We start from the raw sequence: 25889 nt of genomic DNA, 5'->3' as shown, positions 1-25889 counted from the left end.
CCCCCCCCCCCCCCACTCCTCACTGCCTACTTGCTGGAGTGAGTGATGAGGAGACTTACTTGTGTGTCAAATATGGGGAAAATAGTCAATCAGCTAGGCCGGTGTGACAAGCCTGCGTGCCTCTGTATTTTGGAAATGCTGCTGCAGGAAGTGTGTAAAAGTAATGCTCAGTGCCAGACTGAGGATAAACATTTTATGGTTTTGGAATAGGAGGGTTACACCTCTTCCTTTTCTGGAGGGCATGGCTAGATGCTCGCTGCGTCTATGTTTAGTCCACCCAAAAGCTCTGTGGGATTTATTACGCGAAGCTCATCTCAGCAGTGCTTGTGTGTGTGTGTGTGTGTGTCTCTGTCTTGTGTGACTGTGTGTGTGTGCACTGTGTGTGTGTGAGCATGTTTTTAGGAAAAAGGAAAGAAGGGGAAGAGAATGCTCGTGTGTGCGAATCATTTATGGATGACAGTGTGTTGTGATTTAATGCAAGGGAGCTCCATGGGCCACTGAACCTGGAAAATGAGATGGCAGAGGTGGCCGTGATTAGAGGTGTGCCTTGCTGACTTTATGAGTATATATTCAGATGTGTGTGTACACGTGACTGGCGGTAGATAAACTTAGCGGCACACACGCCGTCTGTCACCGTCATCGTGTGGATAAAGCGTATCAGTTTTTGATTGTACCACCAGGAGAAGCTGAGTTGACTTATCCTCTGCTTTGCTCATCCGTGCTGTGTGTTTCTGTATGTGTGTGTGAGGTCCTGGCCCCGGCTGATGCATCAGAGACAGAGCGGAGTGATCCGAGACATGTGCCAGGGGCCGAGGTCAAGGGTCATCATACACACACATACCCGGAGAAATAGAGTGTAAGAGAGCGCCTCGGCCAGTGGGACCACCATCACCCGCTACACCGGATTCTACCTAGATTCTTTCTATTTATTTTCTTCTCCTGTTTGACTTCATTCTTCTGTTCCAGTTTATTCACACTCAATAATAACAAGATCAACAAACCACTTCGGAAGAAATACAATTTTGCGTAGCATGTATAATGAGCACAAAGAGTGATATTTACATTAGCAGTAGACAGGAACAAGAAACCAAAATGAAAATGTCAGGGTTCATAAAGGAAGGAAAAACAGTTTAGATTAATATTATATATGCCATTTTGGTTTTGTATTTATATCCTGTTTGTTTAGACTCGCAAATATGAGAAAACTGTTCAAGCCAGACCCTCTAACTCGCGCGTCTGTGTTGTCTGTGACAAATATTGTCATGTTCAGAAGCGGCTGATTTGAATTTATCGTAGTCGTGCATTTCCGTGAGGATTATCTCACGTGTATTAGTGAACTTCAGAGTGTGGACGGCATCTAAACAGCATGGTTTGGTTTTAATTGTCGACAGCCAGACATAGAAAATCACTATGCTTCTCGTTTGTCTGTGTTTTCCTTCACCTTGTATCACTGTCTGAACCTGATGCTCTCTGAATACCTTGCTCCACATGTAGACAGATGCACACACTCACAGCTGGAAGGTTCCCAGTCCCACCGCAGTCTGATCTTTTGCCCGGCTGAGCTGCTTTAATCTGTTTTGTAGAAAGTTGGATCACAACTGATTGCCCCACACACACACACACACACACACACACACACACACACACACACACGCACACACACACACACACACTACTCTGCAGGTGCAAAGGCTAGTCAAAGCCGAGTTTGATGATCAATACATTAACCGATTACAGAGGCTCGCCGGTGTTTATGAAAATACGTCCAGAGAATATTACTTTTAATAGACAACAACGAAACAGGAGCACGCAGCATGTAGTGTTATCATTTGATTTAGCTGTGTGGGAAAAATAACATTTATTACAAGTAGTCCACATATACAGTAAACAAACCACTCAGCCTTTTATACTATGGTTACAAGATTTAAACCACAGAGTCTTTAACGTCTTTATAGTGTTTATTTTTTTTTACATAATACTCATAAATCGCTATCACCAGTAGTCTCTAAAATATAAATCAAACTACTCAATGCAAAATTCACCTCTGTTTTATGTTTGACCACTGAACTTGCTGGGAAAATAACATTTATTACAAGCAGTCCACATATACAGTAAACAAACCACTCAGCCTTTTGCGCTATGGTTACAAGATTTAAACCACAGACTCTTAAACGTCTTTATAGTGTTTATTTTTTTTTACATAATACTCATAAATCGCTATCACCAGTAGTCTCTAAAATATAAATCATCTACTCAATGCAAAATTCACCTCTGTTTTATGTTTGACCACTGAACTTGCTGGGAAAAATGACTCTGTATATGCTCATCCATCCCTGTCACTTTCCCCGTTTTAATTTTTTTTTCATGCTATCCACAACGCTTTAGGCTCCCGTGTGTTGATGCTCTGTATACTCAACATCCTGGCACGGCTTGTATTTACGAAGGCGAATCACAGTGTGTCAGTGTTTGTCTAAAATCCTCACGGCACACACAGGGATCAGAGAAGAAAAGCCTGCACTGTACCGCAAACGTCATCCTGGAATCCAATCTGAGCATTACAGTGGAGGTGGCTCCACTATGTTTAGTGTTACCTGGAGACCATATAAGCTCCGTGATGCCGGCATAGACTGAAATTTGATTTGATCTGCATGGCTGCCGTCATTTGACCGTGGCCGGTGTCCGTCCTGTTCGCCCTGCGCCTTCCTATCTGCGCCTGAGCTGCCACTGAGCTCTGGGCTCCAATTAATCCCATGATGCGGGGTTGTGGTTGGTATGGTGACCAGACAGGGCACACACACACACACAGAGCCCAGATTCCCAGGTGAAAGGTGGGATAGACTTTCAGATTTGCTCCAGCACACAGATAGAGTTACAGCTCAATTTCAACCTCTCGCCCTCGCCGGTCTATCCTCATGACTAAAATAGGACCAAAGGAATAGGACAGCGGAGAGGAAGAATGGCTCCTTCTTTTATCCCTCTCTATTTTCCTGTCTGCCTCACTTCCTTTTCCCACTCCGTTTTTTCATCACTCCCTCTTTTCAACCCGCTCTATCACTGTGCCGACGTTCTTTTGTGACAGAAGGGACTGTGAGATGATGTTTTATAGCTTGGTCAGCTTGTAGCACTGCACTTCTAACTCTTTCCCTTTGTCTCACTTAAAAGAGTGTAGTTTTCTGACTTGTAGTTTTCTTTACCCTTCCCTCTCTTCTCAGCCGTCCCCACCGCTTGGGCTTCATTCTTTTACCTTTTTTGTGGACAAGGCAGAATTTGTGAATTAATCATAAGTGGTTCAATAGCTGGCCCTAGCTGTGCTCTGTCACTGAGGGATCAATAGAAGGAGGTCAGTGGCACTCTGGTGGCGGAGGAGAAACAAGGTGGGCCATGTCCAGGTGATCCATAAGCTCGGTCCGCCATGAGTCATGATGCAGAGGAGAGTCTGTCCTTGTCCCATCCTGTCTCTGTCCTGAAGTCTATAGAGACATCTGGACTTCAAGGTCCTGTTGTCAGCCCTATTCTATCTAACATGGTGTCCCACTTTTATAAAATATCTTTATGTACAATTCAAACAGTTTGTGCTTTGTACTGATGAGTGATAATTAGGGTTGCAAAATTCCGGAAATATTAAAAGTAGGATGGGAATTAACGGGAATTAACAGGAATATACGGGAATTAACGGGAATTAACGGGAATTAACGGGAATTAACGGGAATTAACTGGAAATGTTGTGGGTAATTTATACTAACTGTATTTACCTTGTCATATACAGACATAAATATAAACATTTTGTTTTGTCATAGGCTGATTTGAGCCTTGAGGAAACTTTTGGCACTTGACTATATGCTTCTGCATCTTTGTGTCATTCTTAACATAGGTCTTTGCACAGTATTTGCAAATGTACACAGCCTTTCCTTCTACATTGGATGGGGTGAAATGTCTCCACACAGGAGATAGTGCACCTGGCATTGTTCTGTAGAATAAGATGAGAAAAAAGTTTGTAAAAAAACACTAATGCAATGCGATATGAGATATAAATAGTTAGCCAAACAATTGGAATCGTCTGTAAACATATTTTACAATTGGTGGATAAATGAATGGAAATAGGCTAGATGAACAGATGAACAATCCTCAATCAGCATGCTACTATATTTTCCCCAGTAATATCATCGAAACTTACCTGACTAGTCCTGCACACTACAGCAGGCCTAGATAGCCCTGCTGTAGAGTGAAGGATGCTGGGAGTTATCTGTGCATGTGATGGAAGAATGCACAGTGGAGGGTTGAAACTCAACATGCAGCGTGTGCTGCATTCCATCCATCTTTAAAATAGAGTTTTTAATGATGTTTTTATTGCTCAGCGTTTAATTTTCAAAATTCCCCAAATTCCCGAGCTTAACTTCCCATGGAAAGTTTACAGAAATTTACCAGAAACTTTTTGCCCCTTTGCAACCCTAGTGATAATAATGAAGTTCATATCCATTGTGTACAAATCAGCACAAGTACAAACAGGTTATCTTTAAAGTGTGTGCTCCAGTGTTTTATAATGAATTGAACCCGTATTGCATTTTACTCTTTTATCTTAAACACTGTCAATAACACAACACAATAGGAAAACCAGTACAGAGAAAATAAAACACCACTTGTCCCCTGCTCTGAAAAGGGCTTGAAAAGACATGACCACATCATTAACTTGGTGGCTGAATTCTCTGCTGCTTGTTTTAATAGAAGCTCGTAGTCACTGATAATGAAAACACGACCCGCTGTTGCTGCAGTCTAGTCAGGCTGAGATTTGATTGCATTAGTATTTTAATACTATGGGAGAATGTAAGCTGCTAAAACAGCAGTTCTACCCCATGACATAAAATAAGGCTCTCTGCAATTCCCTGCTGCCCATGCATTATTGAATGTACAAAAGCATCCTCCTTACAAAGTGTCATAATAAGGCAGAGCTACAAGACTTAAGTCCACACATGCACGACGCACACAGCGTGTAGTTGTCAGCAGGACGTGGGCTACAGAGCAGCTTCATTCTGATAGCGCCTTTATTTACAACGCACTGAGACACACTACGGATGATTTGTGAAGATTAGCGCCGAGGACGTGAGGTATGAATCACCGTCTCTCTAGTTCTACTTCCAAGTAAACATATGCACGCTGACTACAGGCTGAAAATAGCATTCACCACAAATGTGATGTGGAGGGCGTTTTGAGCGAAGCAGTTGAGAGTCATCAACATTTCAACACAGTTAAACATATTATACGCGCTCTAATACACACGTACAGAGCGTATTTCAAAATGAATAAGAAATGTCTTGACAGCCAAAACCTTACGAGCAGTGAAATTCAAATTCCGTGTCACCTAAGCCGTACATCAAAGCCGAACATTAGCCCTTCGCCGCTGTGTGTGTGTGTGTGTGTTGACACGGGGGAGCGGAGCAGTAGAACCCGTGTATAACATGGCTATTTGTAAATAATGTCCCAACCTCATCCACTGGCCGGGGCCGGGAGCTTTACGTCTGAGCAGTGATGGTAGCCGCCCTGAAATGTGCATGAAACCGGCTTAGTGCTATCGGCGCAGCATCACCGCCAGTCACCAGCCTCCCTCTCATTCTGCCAGGCTGCTGCGGACCAGATAAGAGCAACACCACCCTCCTCCCCTGCTGCTTCCATCCGCCTCATGTCGCCCCCCCCACCAACCCCACCAGTCAACCCACCCTCTCACACCAATTCAACCCTTATCCACTTTACAAGGTCTCACAGGGACAGAGACAGCAATGTGTAGCTACAACCGTAATTTATATTCTTTGTAAATTGTCTGTGATTTTTTCATTGAGATAAGTGCGGGCGGGGGGGACATCTGTTTTGTGCTGGGAGGCAGTGGGCCCGGGCCTGAGCTCTGTGGCAATCACCAGTAGTAGAGAGATAGAGGGAAAGAGGGGAGGCACACGATCTGTCTCTCCCTCTCCTGAATCACAACTCCAGGGGCCTTGCTACCCGCTCATAATTACTGTTGTATTCAGTCGAACATGTTGGCTAAACAAACACCGGGCTCCATCTGCACAGCCTTGGAGATCACTGCATGAGGCCACGTTTGGCATGCTTAACTTCATGATTCACTTCAAATTCAGTTCAGCCACTCTGCCTGTTTCCTCTCGCAATCACCGGGAACACTGTTTTTTGTTTTTTTTTCTCATATATGTTTATTAGTTTTCCAACAGGTAATACAACACAAAACAAAACAAAAACAAGACAAACATTTGGCTCACACACATATTCAAATCCATACAGGCAGAAGATTCAGGGGTCACGTCCTGTACAAGTAAGAAAAAATTAAAAACATAAAAGTAAATCGATTAAATGGTAAAACAGAGTTCCTCTTTTGAGGCAGAGCATTCTGAGCTATGATACAAACCCTCTTGTGAGAATGGTGGAAACATTCAGACCAACATATGACAGAAAGGGTTCCCATGTTTTACGAAAGGCATCATCATTGCTGTGAAGTTTACATGTCAAACGGTCCAACACAACATATTCAAATACAACCCTTTGCCACTGAGCCTTAGATGGAGCTTTATCTGTGATCCAATTCAAAAGAATACACTTTCTAGCACAAAAAAGCAAGTGTCTGATAAAGTCTTCTTTTAAATTTGTCAGTGATGGACATGTCAGATATACCAAGTAGCAGGTACACTGATAAAAGTGATTCTGAGAGGATGTTAATGTAACGCAATTATATCTATGATATTAACAATAAATAAGTATGTTTTTAGTTCTACAAAAAATATATAGTTGTCGACTTAATCTGCATCTGTTGGAAATACAAGAGATTTTTTTTTTTTTTCTTAACAATATGTATTTACGTAATCTCAACTAATCTTCTTTCATACAACCATGCAACAAACATATTATTGTTGTATTTACTCTGCAAATTGGCGGGAGTCACGTGATTTCATGCACCTGCGTAGTGCTCTGCCTATTGTGGTCTGAGGTCAGGAGGCGGACCTTCATTTTGGTTCAAACTTTCCACCATGGCAAAGGGTCACATCACCCACATTGATCAGGTAAACTTTGCACTAAAATATGTTTCTAAAATAAACCCTGTTAATTTTAATGACTGTGAATTTTCCTTTAGCACCATTATGAATCACAATATTGTCTTAGCTAAAATAGCTAAAAATCTGAAGGGTAGATATTGAACGCTGTTAGTTTTGATTACCTTTCTAGTTGAATAACTTGAGTTTTCAAGTAGGGTCTACTCAGCTTTTGTAATAAAGTCAGCTTAATTTTCCTAGTAAAGTAACGTAATTTGTCGAGTAAAGTCAGCTTTATCATGTAAGAACATTTAAGTTGACTTAACTTGCAAGGTTTAGGTGATTTTACTTGGGAAAATTAAACTGATTTTACTTGGAAACTTTAGATCTTGTGTACAAAAACTTAAGTAGTTCATACATAGACCAATCTTGCTTGAACTAATTAATATTTTGATGCAAAAAGTTGCCTTGATTTTTTTAAGTAGATCAGGCAGGAAATTTGTATCAGTGTATATGGGAACACTGTTTAAAGATGAACGTGGTAGTTCAGCTCTCACCGACAGCTCAGGTATTAATGTGTTACGGATACCGAGAGATGATGAGATATGATTTTAAAGATCCAGCTGGCTGACCCACCACGATGACCCTTACTCCTGTAATTAGCATGACTAATTAAGCCTTCCTGGTTGAAGGCTGCGGCCACTCAGGACTGTAGCGTGTGGACATAACTCTGGGCGTCCCATTGACCAGGCGCCGAGGCCTCATTGACAGTCACAGAGGAGCGCGACCTGCGGGCGTCTCGACATACGAACATTAGCGGGGGGGGATGGGGGAGTTGGAGGGGTTCAGAGCGGCGCAGACGATGAATCTCAATCCTGAGGCCGTGGCAGATTTACATTTAAAGTAGTTTTAGCGAACGCCCCACTTCCTGATGCATTCTTTGGCAGGGTTGAAGGGAGCGGCTTATCTGCGAGTCATCAATTCCACGTGATGCGTTCAGGTTCGGGCGCTCCCGACACGGAGGAGGCAACACCTCTCTGCTCACACGTCCAGCTCAAACACGGTGTGTCATCCAATAGAGCGCCGCTGCTTGAAGTATAATTACATCACACGTAGAAAACACGTCTGCTCGGCCTCGACAGCTCCAGACGTAGATATATACATGTGTGTGTGTTTGTGTGTGTTCACTCACATGTGTGTTTAAACATGTGACCTGTGTTTTACCTTTGATTGAGAGCACCAGTAATGGCCGGCATCAGTGCACTATTGATATTCTGTCACTATTCTTGCTATTAATGTTATCCCATGATGGAACAACAGGGCTTCTAGAGGCTTGCTGTGCGTTCGTACATGTGTGTGATGGCCGAGGGCCGAATTTGTGCCTCTTATTTATACTTAATAGGGTCAGTGTGTGACAGAAAATGTACTTGTGTGTGTGTGTGTGTGTGTTTGGATGAGCAGTAGGTGTGAGTGGGGTTGTTGACACAGAGGGGTAAAGGCTGTGATGGCTAAAGGCTCTGATGGGTAATTGAGAACAGCAGGTGTTGCCTCCCTCCCGAGCCACTTCAGGCCCAGACCTCCTCACCCCTCCTATCTTCAAAGCCTTGCTGGCCCTCCTCTTCCTCTCCTCTCCTCTCCTCTCCTCTTTTCTCCTCTTTTGTCCTCTTTCCTCCTCTCCTCTCCTGTCCTCTTTCCTACTCTCCTCTTTTGTCCTTTTTCCTCCTCTCCTCTCCTCTCCTCTCCTCTCCTCTCCTATTTTGTCCTCTTTCCTCCTCTCCTCTTTTGTCCTCTTTCCTCCTCTCCTCTTCCTCTCCTCTTTCCTCCTCTCCTCTTTTGTCCTCTTTCCTCCTCTCCTCTTCCTCTCCTCTTTCCTCCTCTCCTCTGTCTCTCCTCTTTCCTCCTCTCCTCTTTTGTCCTCTTTCCTCCTCTCCTCTCCTATTTTGTCCTCTTTCCTCCTCTCCTCTTCCTTTCCTCTTTCCTCCTCTCCTCTTTTTTCCTCTTTCCTCCTCTCCTCTTCCTCTCCTCTTTCCTCCTCTCCTCTTCCTCTCCTCTTGCTCGTCTCCTCTTCCTCTCCTCTTTCCTCCTCTCCTCTTTTGTCCTCTTTCCTCCTCTCCTCTTCCTCTCCTCTTTCCTCCTCTCCTCTGTCTCTCCTCTTTCCTCCTCTCCTCTTTTGTCCTCTTTCCTCCTCTCCTCTCCTATTTTGTCCTCTTTCCTCCTCTCCTCTTCCTTTCCTCTTTCCTCCTCTCCTCTTTTTTCCTCTTTCCTCCTCTCCTCTTCCTGTCCTCTTTCCTCCTCTCCTCTTCCTCTCCTCTTGCTCCTCTCCTCTTCCTCTCCTCTTTCCTCCTCTCCTCTTTTGTCCTCTCCTCTCCTCTCCTCTCCTCTTCCTCTCCTCTCCTCTTCCTCTTCCTCTTTCTCTCATCTCCACTCTCCTGGCTGCACTGGGGAGAAAAACGGAGTGTATGGTATTAATCAAACCCGGAGCATCATGGGGAATAGGAAGTGAGGGGGGGGGGGGACTGGGGCCTGTCGATTCCTGCTACACTGGTTCCCCGAGACTGAAACGCTGTATTTCATCCCCTGTCACCAGTTTGATAAGAAAAACGCCCACTAACACAGAATTCTTACCATTATAATCCGGAATGCCAATTAAACCACTATATGCTCGTCTTGCAGTTGAGTGCACAGTGATATAGTTGAATAGTTTTGTGTGTGGTAATGCGGTAATGGCTTATTCCTGACGTAATATATTGAGTATTACATTTTTTTCGTTGCCAAAACTTCTGTATTCTCCCGAAACAAACCAGTTTCTGTTCCTCGTAAATCAAGTTCAATCACCGCTTCCTCCGAAACATCTTAGGGCTTTAGAAGTGATGGATTCTCCCCACTGATCTCTCGTGAAGCAGGAGAATCAGGAACACTCACTCGGATTTGTTTCTCACTATCATGCTGCTTTCCCCCCCACCTTTCTCTATTAGCACCTAGGGTTGCAAAATTCTGGGAATATTCAAAGTTGGAAACTTTCCATGGGAATTAACGGGAATTAAGGGGAATTAAGGGGAATATACGGGAATTAACGGGAATAAACTGGAAATGTTGTGGGTAATTTATACTAACTGTATTTACCTTGTCATATACAGACATAAATATAAACATTTTGTTTTGTCATAGGCTGATTTGAGCCCTGAGGAAACTTTGGGCACTTGACTATATGCTTCTGCATCGTTGTGTCATTCTTAACATAGGTCTTTGCACAGTATTTGCAATGTACACAGCGTTTCCTTCTACATTGGATGGGGGGAAATGCCTCCACACATGAGAGAGTGCACGTGGCATTGTTCTGTAGAATAAGATTGTTTGTAAAAAAACACTGATGCAATGCCAGAGATATAAATAGTTAGCCAAACAATTGGAATCGTCTGTAAACATATTTTACAATTGATGGATGAATGAATGGAAATAGGCTAAATGAACAGATGAACAATCAAAATTTTTCAAAATTCCCGAGCTAAACTTCCCGTGGAACGTTTCCGGAAATTTAACGGAAACTTTCCGCCCCTTTGCAACCCTATTAGCACCCACAGGCCTTGAGACAGGGAAGCTGAGCCTGTGAGCGGTGGCCTGCCTGTCTGTCGGCCAGGGCTCCCCCCCGCTCTGGCTCTGTTACCCATGCTGAACACGTCACCAGCCTCATAAACCCCCCCCCCCCCCCCCCCTCCTCCCCCTGACTTTTTCAAATGAACAAATCTGATTGAGCGAATGCCATTACCTGAGTAAATGAATGATTCCTAAAGGACTGGACAAGGCCTAACACCACCCTGAGGGTAAAGCTTATTATCGCTACAAACTCCAAAGAGGAGAGAGAGGCGGCTGTGAAGCATGTGTGTGCACTTTGTCAGAAGCCTGTATTTCCATATTAATATGCCACATTTAGGCATCGGAGACAGAGGGCCTCCTGTCACGCTTCTCTGATAACAGAGCAGTTAGCTTTTCCCCCTCATGTATAAATATGTATAATTCTGATAAGATTAATTGAAACGCCTGAGTATACAGTAGTAGGAGATGAGTGGGAGGAATAGAGAGAGAGAGAGAGAGAGAGCAGGAGGAAGAGGAGACACAGTAGGTTACCTTACCCTGCATCTTCCTCTGGTCTCGGCCTCAGACCTTCTCCGGAGCGGGTGTCTGGGCTCGCTCCTCTGGGTCCAAAGTGCCTTGAATTGAAAATAGCATCTCCCTAACAGTCACTCAAAAATAGCTGAGCGAATAAGTTTTTTGCGCCAAGCCGATAAATACGGCGTGGAGCCTCTGACACCGAAGCCTCACCCCAATTTCCAGTGCTCTGGGGGAGATCAGATAGCCCTGTGTCATTTGATTTTCTGCCTTATCTCATCCGCGCCCATCTTTGTGTCTCACGCCGGGCTACATTTTAAGAAGCGCACACTCCTTGTGTCTTTTTGAAGGGCAAAACTCCAGAATGATATCGAAACAAATAATAGGATCACACTCCTGGACAGGGCCGTTCCGGGGTTTGATTGATACCAAGTGCTGATGCAGGCACGTCAAGCGAGTGTCCTTCAAATGACTTTAGGGATGCAAATCTGTACGAGTACACATCGAGATTTGCAGCAATCGGCAAAACTTCTCAGTCCGTGATTCGGGCTCTTTATGATCGCACCTCCACACTGTGTGACATTACAGATGTTGTAAACCCGAGCACAATTTATCCTCTGTGTATATTCCATAGAGCCATTGAGAGGTTCCACTTCTCAAACTGACCAATAAAAATGTCTGTTTAAGAGTTGTTTTCTGCAACGTATGCTGGGTGCAAAACAACGGAGGGCATTGAGTGAGGAGAAGACAGCAAGAGAGAGGGAGGGAGGGAGAGAGGGAGGGAGGTCCAGGCGAGTGGAGGTGAGGGATCCCGAGACAGATGAAACAAGAGGGGGGGAGAGAAAGGAGAAGACGAGCTGGAGCGAGGGAGGAGACAAAGACATTCCCCCCGGTTCACAGCCTGAGTTGACTGACGGCAAGAAGAGAGGGCGGTGGAGAGAGGAAGGGAGGAGGAGAGGGACGGAGGGAGATCTGCAAAGAGTGAGCACGTCAGCGTCTGAGTGGCGTCTCCCATTAGAAGGTGCTGTCAAGGGCCACAGAAGGGGGGGACTGCAGGGACCCCACCTCCCCCCCCTCTCTCCTCCCTCTCCACTGGCCCCTGAGATCCGGCTGGGAAAATGATTGATGAGTGATACCAAGATAAACACGCGCCCTGGCCCCCGAAGGCAGCGCTGCAAAATGATGCATGCAGCATTATAAATAAACCGTGTGAAAAAAAATTAACAATAAACAAGAAAATATTTTGGATATTTGGTGCGGAAAACACAAATCAACTTTGCTTTTGTTCTTTGTTTTGATCAGAGCTCTTATTTTGTTTCCTGTCTGTAATTTTGCACATTTGTGTCATTGTGTGTCATTGTGTTTGTTGTGCATGTGAGCGGTGAGCACGAGCCTAACGAGGTTCACCAGCTGACTGGATGGTTAAGCCGCCCTCAACGGTTACAAGGCCGCCTCAGCAGCTTGGGGAGGTGGCTCTCCACTCGTTCAATGTGAGGCACCAAAAGCTGAGGCAAAGCTGTTCTGATTTGGGAGAGCTCCAGATCTCAGCAGCTGTGTGTGTGTGTGTGTGCATAAATTCATGTTTATGTGTGTAGTAAAGGTATTGCTCATGTTGCAGGGACCTACATTGACTGACAGTCACATTATAAATAACTTATCTTCTTCCTTATCTTCAAAAAAGTAAGTTCCCGTAAGATAAAGCATTTTGTTTCAAAGGGAAAAAAAGGTTCGGTTAAAGGGGATAGTTCACTCAAAAATGTTAATGCACACATTATCTACTCACCACTATGCTGATGGAGGGGTGGGTGAAGTGTTTGTACTTCAATACAATCTATCTAGCTGGTGACCACTTCTTAAAACATAAAATAAAGAATAGAAAAAATACATGAGATGCCTCGATACTGATCCTGTGGTGTCATCCGAGTCTCTGTTAGCCCAATATTCAAATTCGACTTGAAACAGCACCATGTTTTTAGCCTAAATGTCCTCTGTGATCCTCAGCCTGGAGCTGTGTGTGTAAATGTGAATGTGTGTGTGTGTGTGTGCTCATTTTGTTACCTTTTGGTCAGGCTGTCCACAATGAATAGAAGTCAATGCCTAGTTCTAACAAGGATAGCTGTGTGTGTGTGTGTGTGTGTGTGTGTGTGTGTGTGTGTGTGTGTGTGTGTGTGTGTGTGTGTGTGTGTGTGTGTGTGTGTCTTTGTGAGAGTACGTGAAAACTCATGTATACTCACAACCCAAAGCCGCACCACAATACACAAAGCCATGTTCAACGGCTCGCTAATTGTTGAGTAAGTCATAAATGTTTTATGCAACACTTTCTGTTAATGTTTAACACTGAGCGCCAAATGCCTCTGTTACAAATCGAAGTGGAAAGGAAAATTATCATCAAATAGTTACATTATATCATTATGAGCCTACAGGCTGTGGTCTGGTGGAGGGAGATTGAATTATGAATGGAGTGTGAGGGAGGATATTCTCCCCCCCTAGGGACTTCCAACACCACTACTCATTTAAGTTGGATGAATGAGAGACAAGGAAGGAAAGGCCCCACACACACACACACACCCCCCCCCCCCCACTCCGCTTGCCTTACACACTGGCCTTCATGTAATTTACTCTGTGAGAGGAGTGTCACTTAAGCTGCTTGCAGCACACACACACACTTCTCATTGGGAAAAAATGTGTGCTGAAGGCTGCTTTGTTCTTTGTCAGTGAGCATACCCAAAACTAAAAAACACCATAAAGAAGCCTTGTCATCTAAGTCACTGGTGCATTCTCTGCCCGACGCAGACTCGTGTCGGCCTCTTTGTACGTCTCTGAAATGAGTCCCAGAGCTGTGCTGTAGCTTTGCCTAAAAATTCTTCTCATCTCATCTTTCTGTCGTTTGCTCTCCCCCTCTCTCTCTCTCTCTCTCTTTCTCTCTCTCTCTGTGTCCTGTCTCCACGGATCCAGGCCGCAGAATGGGTCGATGATACTGTACAATAGGAAGAAGGTGAAGTACAGGAAGGATGGCTACTGCTGGAAGAAGAGGAAAGACGGGAAGACCACACGGGAGGATCACATGAAGTTGAAAGTGCAGGGAGTTGAGGTGAGTGGGCTGACAAGAGTTTGGATTTCGAGGGGGAAGGAGGCAGGGTGGGGTGGGGGGGGGGGGTGGGCAGGGACGTGAGCCAACCTTCACTCTGGCACAGACAAACACGGGTTTACAGTGAGCTCTCCCCTGGCTGTAATGGAGACAGTCACATGCTGCAGTCGTCCCGCGTCTCCGAGGAGCCTCACCAAGAAACAATGCGGCACAACAATAGTTTTCCCTGGGAAGCCGGTGGAGTGGAACCGATTGTTTGTACCTTATTAAGGCTCTGGATGTTGCCTTTGCTCCAGAGAGCCTACATTAATCTTGCTGGCTCAAAGCAGTGCTGTGGAGCCAGCGTTCCCTCACCTCACTCCAAGTCGCTCCCCATACCAGCCACAGCCATAAAAGCCCCGGTTGTTTCTGTCCTTGGCTTAGCAAGGCTCAATCCTGCTCAACCTGAGGTGCTAGCACCTCGGCTGATTTATCAGCAGTCCCATATATGAGAATAGGCAAGTCTCATCCCCAGGCTCCTTCACTTCCCCTTCTTTCAAAAGGTACTGAAGTTTGGATTCTGGGCTTTTTCACTTGTTCAGCCACAAGCACTGAATCCTGAAGCACCGGAGCTCAGATAGAGAAGAGGTAGAGATGTGAGTGGGGGAGATTTCTGTATCTCACATACACATGCACACACACACACACACACACACGCACGCACACACACACACACACACACACACAAACACACACAGGCTTGTGCTCAATCCGTGCACATGTATACATAACCCAACCACACACCTCAGGGAGTGGTGCTGTGAGCCGGTGTCACACAGCGTGACAAAGACAAAGCTCAGGCATTCTCCCAACAGAAGCTCTGCTCTCTGTTTGTACTCCTCCAGATATTTGTCACTTCACGAAAATGGCCTCCTCCCTCTCCAACCAGCTCAGTGTCATCTCTGGTCCTTGCAGTGGTCTGATAACCTGTTGGGAATAGGCACATCCAGCTTTTTGGACTGTTACATATTTTTTCCCAGGTTCTGACAGTACCAGTTTTAAAGGAGGTTCAGTCAGTAATACTCTTTTATATTAACATGTGAATACAGTAATGGTAAAGCTCTTATTGTGTCAATCCCCACAGAATACGTGTAACCTTTTAGAGACAGAGATCAGACAGCAACTCTAACCTCCTTCTCTGTTTGGCTGACTGTAGGCAACCAGCATCAAGGTGCATTGATGTGTTCTCTTATATAAAAGTCCGGGTTAGACAACCTTTTATTACTTAGATTTCAAACAGAATCAATTGAAATCATTCAATGCATTTAGTTTTTATTCCAGCAACAGGATTGGGTCATATGTCATCAGCTTCTTGTGTTAGTTTCCATTTACAGGCAAGTCTTTTTAATTCTCTCATTCAAGCTGTGTTGGTCTCCATGTGTTCGACCAGATCCAGCGCTGCTCAGATTCCACTCCTATGACACATATCCCTTCAAAAAAACAGCCTGGGACATTGTGCTATGATATGGCAGCGGTATAAGCTGGCTCTTTTACAGTAAACATGTCTAGTAATATTTATAGCAGGAGCCAGCTGTTCCTCCAAATCCGGTCCTAAAGCATGTATAAAAATATGAATAAAATTACATCTTAAGCAGAAGGTTTACTGGAAAATGGAAGCAAGTGCCAGTTGAAAAGTCTACTTTGTTTCTGATGTTTTTTTCTATGTCATTGAGGAGCACATCGGCATTCACAGAATACTTTACTGTAGGGCCACTGTCCTATTTTCCATTATCAGTGCTGGTCAATGCTCCAGAAAAGCAGTCACTCCCTCATTTGGCAAAATTACAACGGCTGTATCTTGAGACAGGCTCTTGTTCTATAATGGTGCATTTCCTTTCTCTTGTAAAACACGAAGCCATGAAAACTGTTGCTAATTTAATTCTCTCAAGAAAGGCTGTAAGTTAGCAATGCTGCCTCCAATGAATCTCACTGATTCATTTTAAAAGAGCAACGGCCAAATTCAGCTTTGATTTTTTATTTCAGTTCCACTCTGAATGCCTCATGCTGCGCTGTTTATTCCGTCTGATGGTTCGACGCACGTCACCGCAGCATGTCTGACTCGTGCTGGTATCGTGGATTGACGTGTGTGATATGATGCTCTGCTGCACCGTGGAGGAAGCAGCCGGAGAGAAGCTGAGGCAACGCAGGCAGATTTCTTTAGTATCCAAACCCCGGAGTCTTTACGTTTCTTTACATTCCAGTCGACACTTGAACACTAAGTAATCCGCTGCCTACTATTACTGTATTTTATGCCCATTACTTTCAATGCGCAGAGGGTCAGATAGAGTACAGTTGCCGAATCATTAAACCTGTGATGTGCGGTGAGCAGTATGCAACAACACAAGATAAAGAGTGCACTAAAGCAAAATCATCACATCTCGTACACACACACACATAAAGACTGCTGGCTGTTCACCGAGCCGCCGGCGGTTACTGCGAAAAAAGTGTAACTCTCCCTCCTGTAATTTTGTCTCTGCTCCTATATGTTGTTACCGGTCTACTTTACCAGAGCTAATTGCTTTGTGAGCTGCAGAGCCGGTGCAGGATGTGAAGGTGAGTGGATAGAGAGAACACGGGCAGAGACTGATGTAGGACTGCAAAGCCACATGGGAGCTCGCAGAACTTGGTCTATAACTGCTATTGCACAAACTGTACATAGTAACACTGTGCACTCAGTTCCTGTGCTGAATCACGGTGTGGAGACTGGTGGTGGCGGAGGTCCCTGTTGGGAACACTGGGACACTTCCCGGTGGCCTGAGGGTCGTTTTAGGCTGCGGTGAACAGTCCACTTGTCCAGCGATGATATAACAAGAAGGAACGAGTTGACAGACCTCTTGCATCAGGCGCTTACCTTACCTGTGCAAGTGCTGCTGAACTCTGTGTGTGTATGCGTGTGTATGTGTGTGTGTGTGTGTGTGTGTGTCTTACTGCTACTGCAGCACTACCACTGCCAGCCATTACTTTCTGCATTGATTCTGCCTCGGATAATTGTCATCGATAATAATAATTATTCATTGCTCATGAGTGGTCGGGGGAAAGTACAACCTGCAGTCACGTGAATTCTTATCCCTTGTTCAGAGAGAGAAACCGAGCACACACAGGAAACTGCCCCTCAACTAATGTTGGATTAACTTACTGACCTGATAGAAATATAACTTAGATTTGATTTTTCTCCCATGACCTCTTTCTCCAGTAATAACTTCCCCAAAAACTATTTTTATTGACCCATCTCCGGTGACCTGGGATGGAGTCAAAGTCTAAATTACTGTTTCCGTCCACCACTTCAGACGGTGTTGTGTGTTTTTGTGTGTCTGTGTACACATTCACATCTGGCAGCCTTGGAGGACCTGGGCCATGTCCTCTAAACACCCCACTCCTCGGGACTGACAGCGAGAGGCCATCCATCACTGCTGTAACCCACCTATGATGGGATCCTTGACCCATCATGCACACTCATGCTTACAGTAAGCACATACAAATGACTTGACCCCCGCCCCCTGCTCAGTGAAAGTTGGACTTCCTACAGGAGAGGAGACAAGCGATATTTTCCGCTCACCACTCTATTTGGAAGCAGAAAGTAAAGATCCATTTCAATACATAATTTATTTGCTACCTTCACGAGGCAGTGCACAAAGAGTTGACATAACTTGAGCTTAACCTTTTTCCCTTTTTTTTCACAGGCTATTCTTTACATCACTCATGCAGTGCTGTTGCTGCTCTGATTCCCCAGCCAGCCAGGGCTTAATAGAGGTTCTGTGGTTATTACATGGGCCAGGTTTAGTGCACAGAGAGGACAAATGTTGTGGGTGTTTCAGGCTAGTGATGTTCAGTGGCTCGGGCGTGGGGGGTGGGCTGGCAGTCCGGGAGTGAGAGGCCTTCTGGGGCCTGGGAGAGGCAGCCTTGCGTGGCAGTAGTAGATGTCAGCGTGTGCTGCTGGTGTCCTGCTGGCTCAGCAGCCCGTGTAAAACAGAGCTCTACTCTTTCTCTCTCTCCATGTATGTCTTTCTCTCCTCCTCCTCCCTCTGTGTCTTTCATTTCTCAGCCTTTTAATTCCCTTACTAGATCTTTCATTGTTCTACTCTACTCCACCCCCCTACTCCAAGTCCACAGTCCAGACGGACAGAACCTGGAGTTGGGCGGTAATGCTCCCTGTTCCCTAAAATTGGAGCGCCGGGCATGTTGCGGCATTAGCGCTTAACAGGCCGTGAAATAGCAGCCTGCCTTCCTGACGTCTCCCCCATCACTCCAGGTGAGTTGGCCAGACGGCTGGATAAATGAGCAAGCAGCACCACCAGCACCCAGCATGCATTTGGGGCACTTGAGGACAGTTGTCCGTCAGCGATTATCTCACCATAACCTCCTCTTACCGAGCTCAGACTGTTCACCAGCTCCCACCCATGACCACATCTGCCCAGGGATCCTAGCAAGCGCCCTAATGAGGATGTCACTTTGCTTGTCCATTAATCAGGATCCTGGGTTACACCAGGTTTTGATTGGCTTTGTTCCCCCCACAGAGTGATGTCATCCTAATTAAAGCTGCAAGTCTCATTGTGTCCGTAGCTCTGGGATCCCCCCTGGCTTCCCGCTGTGAAATAGCAGAGACCTCAATCATCGCTTTGACGAACTCCGACTGATCTCCGTTCCACTTCTTGTCGAGCTTCGGCCCCAACGCTCCCAACCTCTTCTTACCTGATTAACTGTTGATGCCGGGCTCAACCCCCTCCTCATTTCTTCCAGTCCTCCGCCCCTTCTATCCTATCACCCCATTATCCCTAAGCTTTAATAAACTCCCTCAAACGCAGATCGATTTTCTCTTAAGTGAAGGTGGCAGTGCCTCTGACTTATTTCATTACCACAGGCTAATTATACCGATTGAAATGAGCTTCTCTTCTTTAGGTGTGCTGTGCTGCTCTGTGCCCCCGCGCTTCCCAGACTTTAATGCCAATACAGTTCTCCAGCAATTCCCTAACTCCCATGCCTGCCTCAGCTCCACCCCGCCATCCCTTCACCCAACCCGCTAACCCCGCCACCACCTAAATAATCAGCTGGCGCATCCTTAGCCGCCGTAACTTGTCATTTCATGTTGGATCCACCCTAATGTGTGATTTCAACTGTGCAACTGTGCAATGAAGGAGGGTAATGGAGCATGCTGGTGGCTCAATCGCCTCTGTTCATTGATAATAATGAAGACAAATGTCAAAACATTAGTTGCTAATGTTGTAATGGAGTGGATGCTAGTGGATGCGCGCTGGATGCTACACTGCATTGGCTTTCAATATCACATGACCTTCAACATTTAACTCCTTGTCTAGCCTTCACTTTTTGCAGTAAATATTGACGTTTTTTTTCTTTCTGTCCATCCAAGCAAATTTATATCCGATTTCGAGTGACTCCCATCAGGCACGGCGTTATGCTTGTACCATTTTGTGTCATAGTTCAAATCGATGGGGAAAGAAATAACATTTCCCAATTCCATAGCCACCGGGATGGGTAGCGTTGGTGAGTCAACTAGCTGCATATCTGTGAAATGGGGTTTCTTTGTGTTGCTGTGTGTTTTCGGTTGCAGTGGTAGAACTGATTTATAGATGCAGCGGCTGATGTCCCCAGATTGCGAGGCCAGATGTGAGAGGGCACTAAACAAACCCCTGTTTCTGAGAGGAGGTGACACCATGCATGCTTTCCCTCCTGCTCCTGCCCCAAGTCAACTGTGAAATTAAGATCAGATTACTGATACAGGCAACGCCCGAGGCCAAAAAGTTTGTATTTTCCCATTTTTATTCCAACTTATTGGCTGTCTGTTAGACAACAGTCAGTTGCCTTCTCTGTAAAGACAGTAAATCGATTACTGTTTCCATTGTCTTCTCTCTTCTCCCGGAGCCTGCTTTGTTATTCAGCTTCTTTTCTTTTTTTCCCCTCTCTCTCTTTGCCTTGGAGCTCACACAGCTAGCTCCTCTTTTTTGAATTACCTGATTGTGGAGGAGTTAAGACCAATGTGTGTGATATTTTAAAGAATGGTTACCATGGTTATAGCTCCTAACCTTCCGCCCTCACGTGGAGTAATAGTCGTGGAGTGGCTACATGGGCACGGCAGGTACAAGGTTGGGTCCTTTCATTTAGTCAGGCTAGTGAAATATTAATGTAAGCTAAACATAAACCTTGCAGCAAAGAATGTAAAACGCTTCATGGTGCAATAATAAAGACGTCACGCTGGACTCAAAGGAAATCACTACTCGGGCGTTAGTAGCATTTAGCTTCAGATCTTGCCATTCACAATAGGTACAGGTGTTGGAACTGGGTATCCATTTTAGTAATTGTGTGATTTTTTTTCTTCTTCTTTTTTTAATCCAGCACAGTAGATTAAAGCAGTGATCCTCTCCCCAGCATAATGACTTAATGGGGGTTGTTATCTTGTTATTAGCAACCAAACCAAAGCCTTCCCACATGAACGCCTTACCCCCAGCATTGGGAGCATCCACGTTACCCATGGTTTTCCTTTAAGCCCACAGTAATTAGTTTTCCTCTCTTAGGTCTTAGAATTGCCAAATCACTCCGCAGCCGTTAAGCACTCAATCTGCCTTTCACGCTGACCCCGCTATCACCATTTCAATCCAACCGCCAGATTTGAGGCCCCCCTAATTTTGGAAAGGTCGCCGCATTGGGGTTGAATGTGTAAGGAGCTTGTCCAAAAGCTGAGCATTATCGACAGCTTCTGTAATTGAATTTCCCACTTGTTGCAGCGTTGTCATGCTGAGGGAACTCCACAGGGGGTCCCCCGATTTTGCTGTGAAGTGGAAAGCAAATTGTCCCCAAGAAAAAAAAAGAAAAGAAAAAGACTGAGAAACATTTTAATTTGTTACAAAACTTTCGGATTTGGAGTTCTATAAATGGATAAAGCCCATTAATATACTGTTTTTTTTTTATCGGGACTCCCGACTTTACAGCTCCCAACTTCCCTCCCTGGCCCGGTGAAAAGAACGGAGAGAAATTGTCCGGCAGCTACACACACCGTCTTCATTTCTCTTGTGGTAAAAACTAATTCAATAGAATAATGGAACACAGTGAAATGAGGAGGTGGAAATGACTTGAATCCATATGACTGTTGCTTTGGGGACACTTGGCAGGAAAACCCTCTTTTGAGACCGAAGCTTCCTAGTTCTCTGCATGTCGCTCATTATCCTTATTAATATTGCTGGTCCACCGAATCAACTGAGTTAGCCAGTTTTTGATATATGTAACCCCCCTGGGAGCAGTAGATATGCAGATATGCAAAGCAGGGGCAAAAAAAGGTTTGCAGAGAGGGTGTGGAAAACAGAGCACTGCAGGCAGCGAGCGAGCAGCGAGCAGGCTTGGGATGACTCTGTGGTTTGCTCCGAGTGTGAGAATTCTCCTTTTGTTTGGTCTTGTGAGCGAAACACAGATCCCTGGGCAACACGGGGCCCGGGCTTTTATGTTAATGAGCAACTCTTACCGAGGCTTGTGCTTTCTACCATTTCTCATATCCACGCCAGAAGAAGTCTGCAGAGATCCACATTGCCTGGAAAACACCAAGTGGTACAATGTGTTTTCTATAGTGAAAGAGCCACTCTGGTGCTGACCTCGAAACCAGTGCTGCATTCAGTTGAATAGGGAGTTCAAAGGAAGGCAGGACGATGCGGCATCACTCCCACCTCCATCATGTCAGAGTGCAAGTCCTTTGCAAAATTCCATTTTAAAGATGTACAACCACTTTTGACTGGTTCATGCATTTCTGGGGCATATCTGTCTACAGGCCAAAACCCCAGGGTTGGCTGAGGTTTGAGTAGAATCAAAGAGAGGATTTTTCTCCCCTGAAAACCTGTAAAATGTATTATATTGACTGTCTGAAATGTTTTGGATATCTCTCCGGGATATGCCTTTTTCTGAATGTGCGAGCGCTCCTTTCTCCCCTTCGTTCTTTATCTTGTTCCCTTTCCTCTCCCGCTCTCCATCGCTCTCTTTCTTACCTCCAGCCTCTTCCCTTTGAAAAAAAGGTTGCTTAGTCCAGTGGTCTCTGTTACTATGAGGCCATTCCTGTGGTGAAGGAAAACCCCCATGTCAAGAGCATCAGCCTTCTTCAGATCTCCTCTTTCCCCTGCTGGCTCTGGAACACTTGGTTCTTCTAATATCCTTCAGATAGGGAGCGCAGCACTGGTGTTTAGGAGAGTACCACACACAGAGGGGCAAAGGCTTTGAGTGGGAATCATCCTGCGACGTTATCTTCTTCTTTATTCAGAAAGGCAGCAGCGCTCGCCCCACAAATTCCACAAGAGCTTTTTTATGCCTCATCTGCAAAAAAAATATATATTTGTGTATTGACATTTGCTGTGAGATGAATTTGTTATACTCAAGCGTCTTACTTATCGGCTACCTTTATCTTTGCCTTTTGCTCGGTTATTTATTCTACTGGGTGCTGCACATGGTCTATGTATTATTAACCAGCAACACAGAGGTTTAGATGTAATTTGCTGCTGTGTTACATTTAATAACTACAAAATCAAAATGTTCCAATGCCTCAGCATTCACTCTTCAAAGAGGTGTAATGAGTGGAGCAGCAAAGTTCAAAGAGAATGGCTGAGTGTTTGTATAGAATTATAGAGTGTGAACAACCGTGCTTTCCTCAGAGTGATATTGAAAGGTTTTCGTATTTCACATGAAAGGATGCTAAAGAGGAGTTTAACTCGGGAAACAGGTTTTAACCCCTTTGCTTTGGGCAACAGAGGAAAAACTGATGCAGGAATGGTCTTGTCTTGTTTTGTTAGTCATAACTTTGTGTCGTCCTGCCTTGTGTTTCTCCTCTTCCCATCGTCTCCTCTCATGTTTGTATCGCTTTTGACGTTTTTCTCTTTCCATTCCTGCCCGATACATCAGTGTTAACCTTGTTCTTTTCACAGTAATCTGAATAGATGTATCCTGAGCGCTGCATGCATCTTTCCTTCCCTTGTTTCTTCAATTTCTGTGGATTTTCAATGATGATTTTGTTGTTTTTGTTGTTTTTGTTGTTGCTGTTTTGATATGTGTTTTATTTTTGCTCGTGTTGGAATGAAAGGCAGCAACACACACTCTGTGGATTTCTAAATGTAGGGAGAGAGTGAGTCACTTGGTGAAGCCCAAGGGGAAGCCGAGCGTGTTCCGCATTGTGTGTCGACACCGGTCCCTTGTTAATGTCACTGCCACCAAGTAATGATGCATATATGTAGACTGATGCACCAACACAAATTGTGTGAATTTGTTTAGTTTCTCTGAAGGAATCTCAGGGGATAAGTGTGTATCTACGCCGTATACAGTATTTGAGTGAATTTACACACTAAACACACATGTGCTGATATAGTAGGACCTAATTTCATAAATTGAGCTGGTTATTGCTAGGAAATTACATTTAAAGATACCTAAAGAGAATTCCCTTTGTGATGGATGAAAATGGGGGAGATAAAAATGAATCAAAAAGACTGCGGACTGTGGAAAATAAAAGACTGATGAAAGGGAGAGGCGGGCGCATGAGAAGCTTAGAAGGTGGATGGATGGTGAGGGAGGAAAGGAGGGTGGGTGGGGGGGGGAGGGTGAGTCGAGTGCTGAGCGGAGAGGAGAGAGAAAGCCGGAATGAACGATATATAGCCGCTGGCAAACAGAAAACAATTGTTACACTGCCTCCCATAACCCACTTCAACCTTAAACAGCAGATTTTTTTCACTCAATTAATTTCTACACATTGGAGCAGGGGCCTTGGCTGGAGCCGGGCTTTTATGTGCTCCCGCTGCTGCGAGTCCCATACACATCTCTGTCTCTCTACCTCCATCTCTCTCTCTCTCTCTCTCTCTCTCTCTCTCTCTCTCTCTCTCTCTCTCTCTCTCCCTCTCTCCCTATCTCCAGCTTTCTTTTTTTTTTCTCTCAATAAAATGAACAGTCTGCATTTGAGCAGACTGAGACACTTTGAGAGATGAAACCTGAATAAGCAACATTATATATATTGTAAAAAAAAATAGCAGCGACTGACAAACAATTGATGAAAGCCATCTTTTGATTCACTAGTCGGAAAATAAATAGCATTTTAATCTGTGTTATTGTACTATGTAAGCAAAGAGCTACACACAATGAGATATGATTTAAAGCTCCAATTAAATTCAACTTAATGTTTCCCTTTATGTACAATTGAGATTCTGCATTTAACATAAATCTGTAAAAGACAGAGAGTTGGTTGATAATTTAATAAACCTTAAGAATAAATACAGGAAAAATAACGATAGTGAGAATTATATTAGTAATAATACAAATAATGATGATGATCTCACACACAGGAGCAAACCGGGCCACGGTGGCCCTGTAGTGGACAGCAGGTTGACTAGCCTGAGGCCAGAGAGAGGGAGAGCAGGCAGAGACAGATGGACAGATAGATAGGGGAGGGCATGACTGAGCTGTGTCTGTGTGTGGTGAGTGAGGGCCGGTCGGAACAACATGAATCATGGCTCCAGTTGAGAGAGGAGGAGATCAGATCAATAACAGCCCAGAGGAGGGAGAGGAGCAAGAGAGAAAGAGGATGAAGGGAGGACACAGGAGGTGTTCATCACTGGACCACCCTGACTCCCAGCAGGCTCTCTTTCTCTCTCCCTCTCTCTCTCTTTCTCTCTCTCTCTCTCTCTCTTCTCTCTTTCTTTCTTTCGCAAGCTGTAAAGTTAACATATTCCGCGATGAGCTGGTTAATTTCCTCGCTGAAAAACACAAGTAGACGCCGACAATGTGTTGATGTTGAAGTGTTATTGATTATTCAAATGAAACCACGCTCGGGCTATTCACGGTCATCCATTGGAAAGAAGTTTAAGGATATTTGTGTGCTCATTTCACGACGGCAAAGTGTGAACCGGCACTTAATATAATGAGACACTTAAAATACAGTCGAATTATGAGTGTGCCATTTTATCAGTGGAAAGGAAAGCACTAAACGATTAATTAATCTTGTTTTACTCCTGAAGCCACACGGCTTGTTTGATTGTGCTTGTGTGTATGTATGAGAGGTGTGTGTTTTTGTCGGAGTGCAGAGGTTCATAGTAAAAGTAGTGGACATTTCTCATTAAGTGAAAGGCCTGCTTTTACAGAAATATGTGTGTGTGTGTGCCAGGAGGCGGCTGCAGAGGCAGTGGACAGGCTGTCTGGTTGTTTAAGCATGCTACACACACGAGTGCAAGATGGCCAAGTTCTCCCCTCCACCATTGTACCGTGGAACAGGCAATTTTTCTCATCCCCCCTTTTTTTTATATAATTTGGTCGATAAAGGTGAAGGACGTTTCATCGCTATTTCTCCCTCCCGACTCCCTCCTCCCCCGTGTGCTCTGCACTGTCTCAGAGTGAAATCCCGAGATAAAGCTCGGCGGCGCTCCATGTTTAATGGAGCTTAATCCCACAGATTTGAGATACGGAGCTGTGAGGTAATTCCCTCATGCCCATCTTCACTAACACAGAATAGTCATGTGACCGCCTGGCTCTGACCCTGTTCCAGACGCAGACAGACAAGTGGACAGACGAACAACCCAATGAACATAACTCTGGCAAGGACGAATGTGTTTTCCTTTTTTCAAACAATTTATCGGAAGAAGGGTTTGGGCTTTTTCTCCGGATCA

General features: G+C 44.8%; 1 protein-coding gene across 1 annotated transcript in view; it reads left to right on the top strand.

Annotated features, from left to right (window-relative positions):
- Positions 1-25889, top strand: part of camta1a (calmodulin binding transcription activator 1a) — a 294400-nt gene that overhangs the window by 151977 nt on the left and 116534 nt on the right. The window contains 1 exon segment of the mRNA XM_061075151.1: positions 14091-14226. Coding sequence (XP_060931134.1) covers positions 14091-14226 — 136 coding nt within the window.

This window comes from Limanda limanda, chromosome 7 (assembly GCF_963576545.1).
Source record: "Limanda limanda chromosome 7, fLimLim1.1, whole genome shotgun sequence".
In the NCBI taxonomy this organism is placed as follows: Eukaryota; Metazoa; Chordata; class Actinopteri; order Pleuronectiformes; family Pleuronectidae; genus Limanda; species Limanda limanda.
The sequence above is the reverse complement of the archived record's forward strand: the minus strand, read 5'-3'. Positions and strand labels throughout refer to the sequence as shown.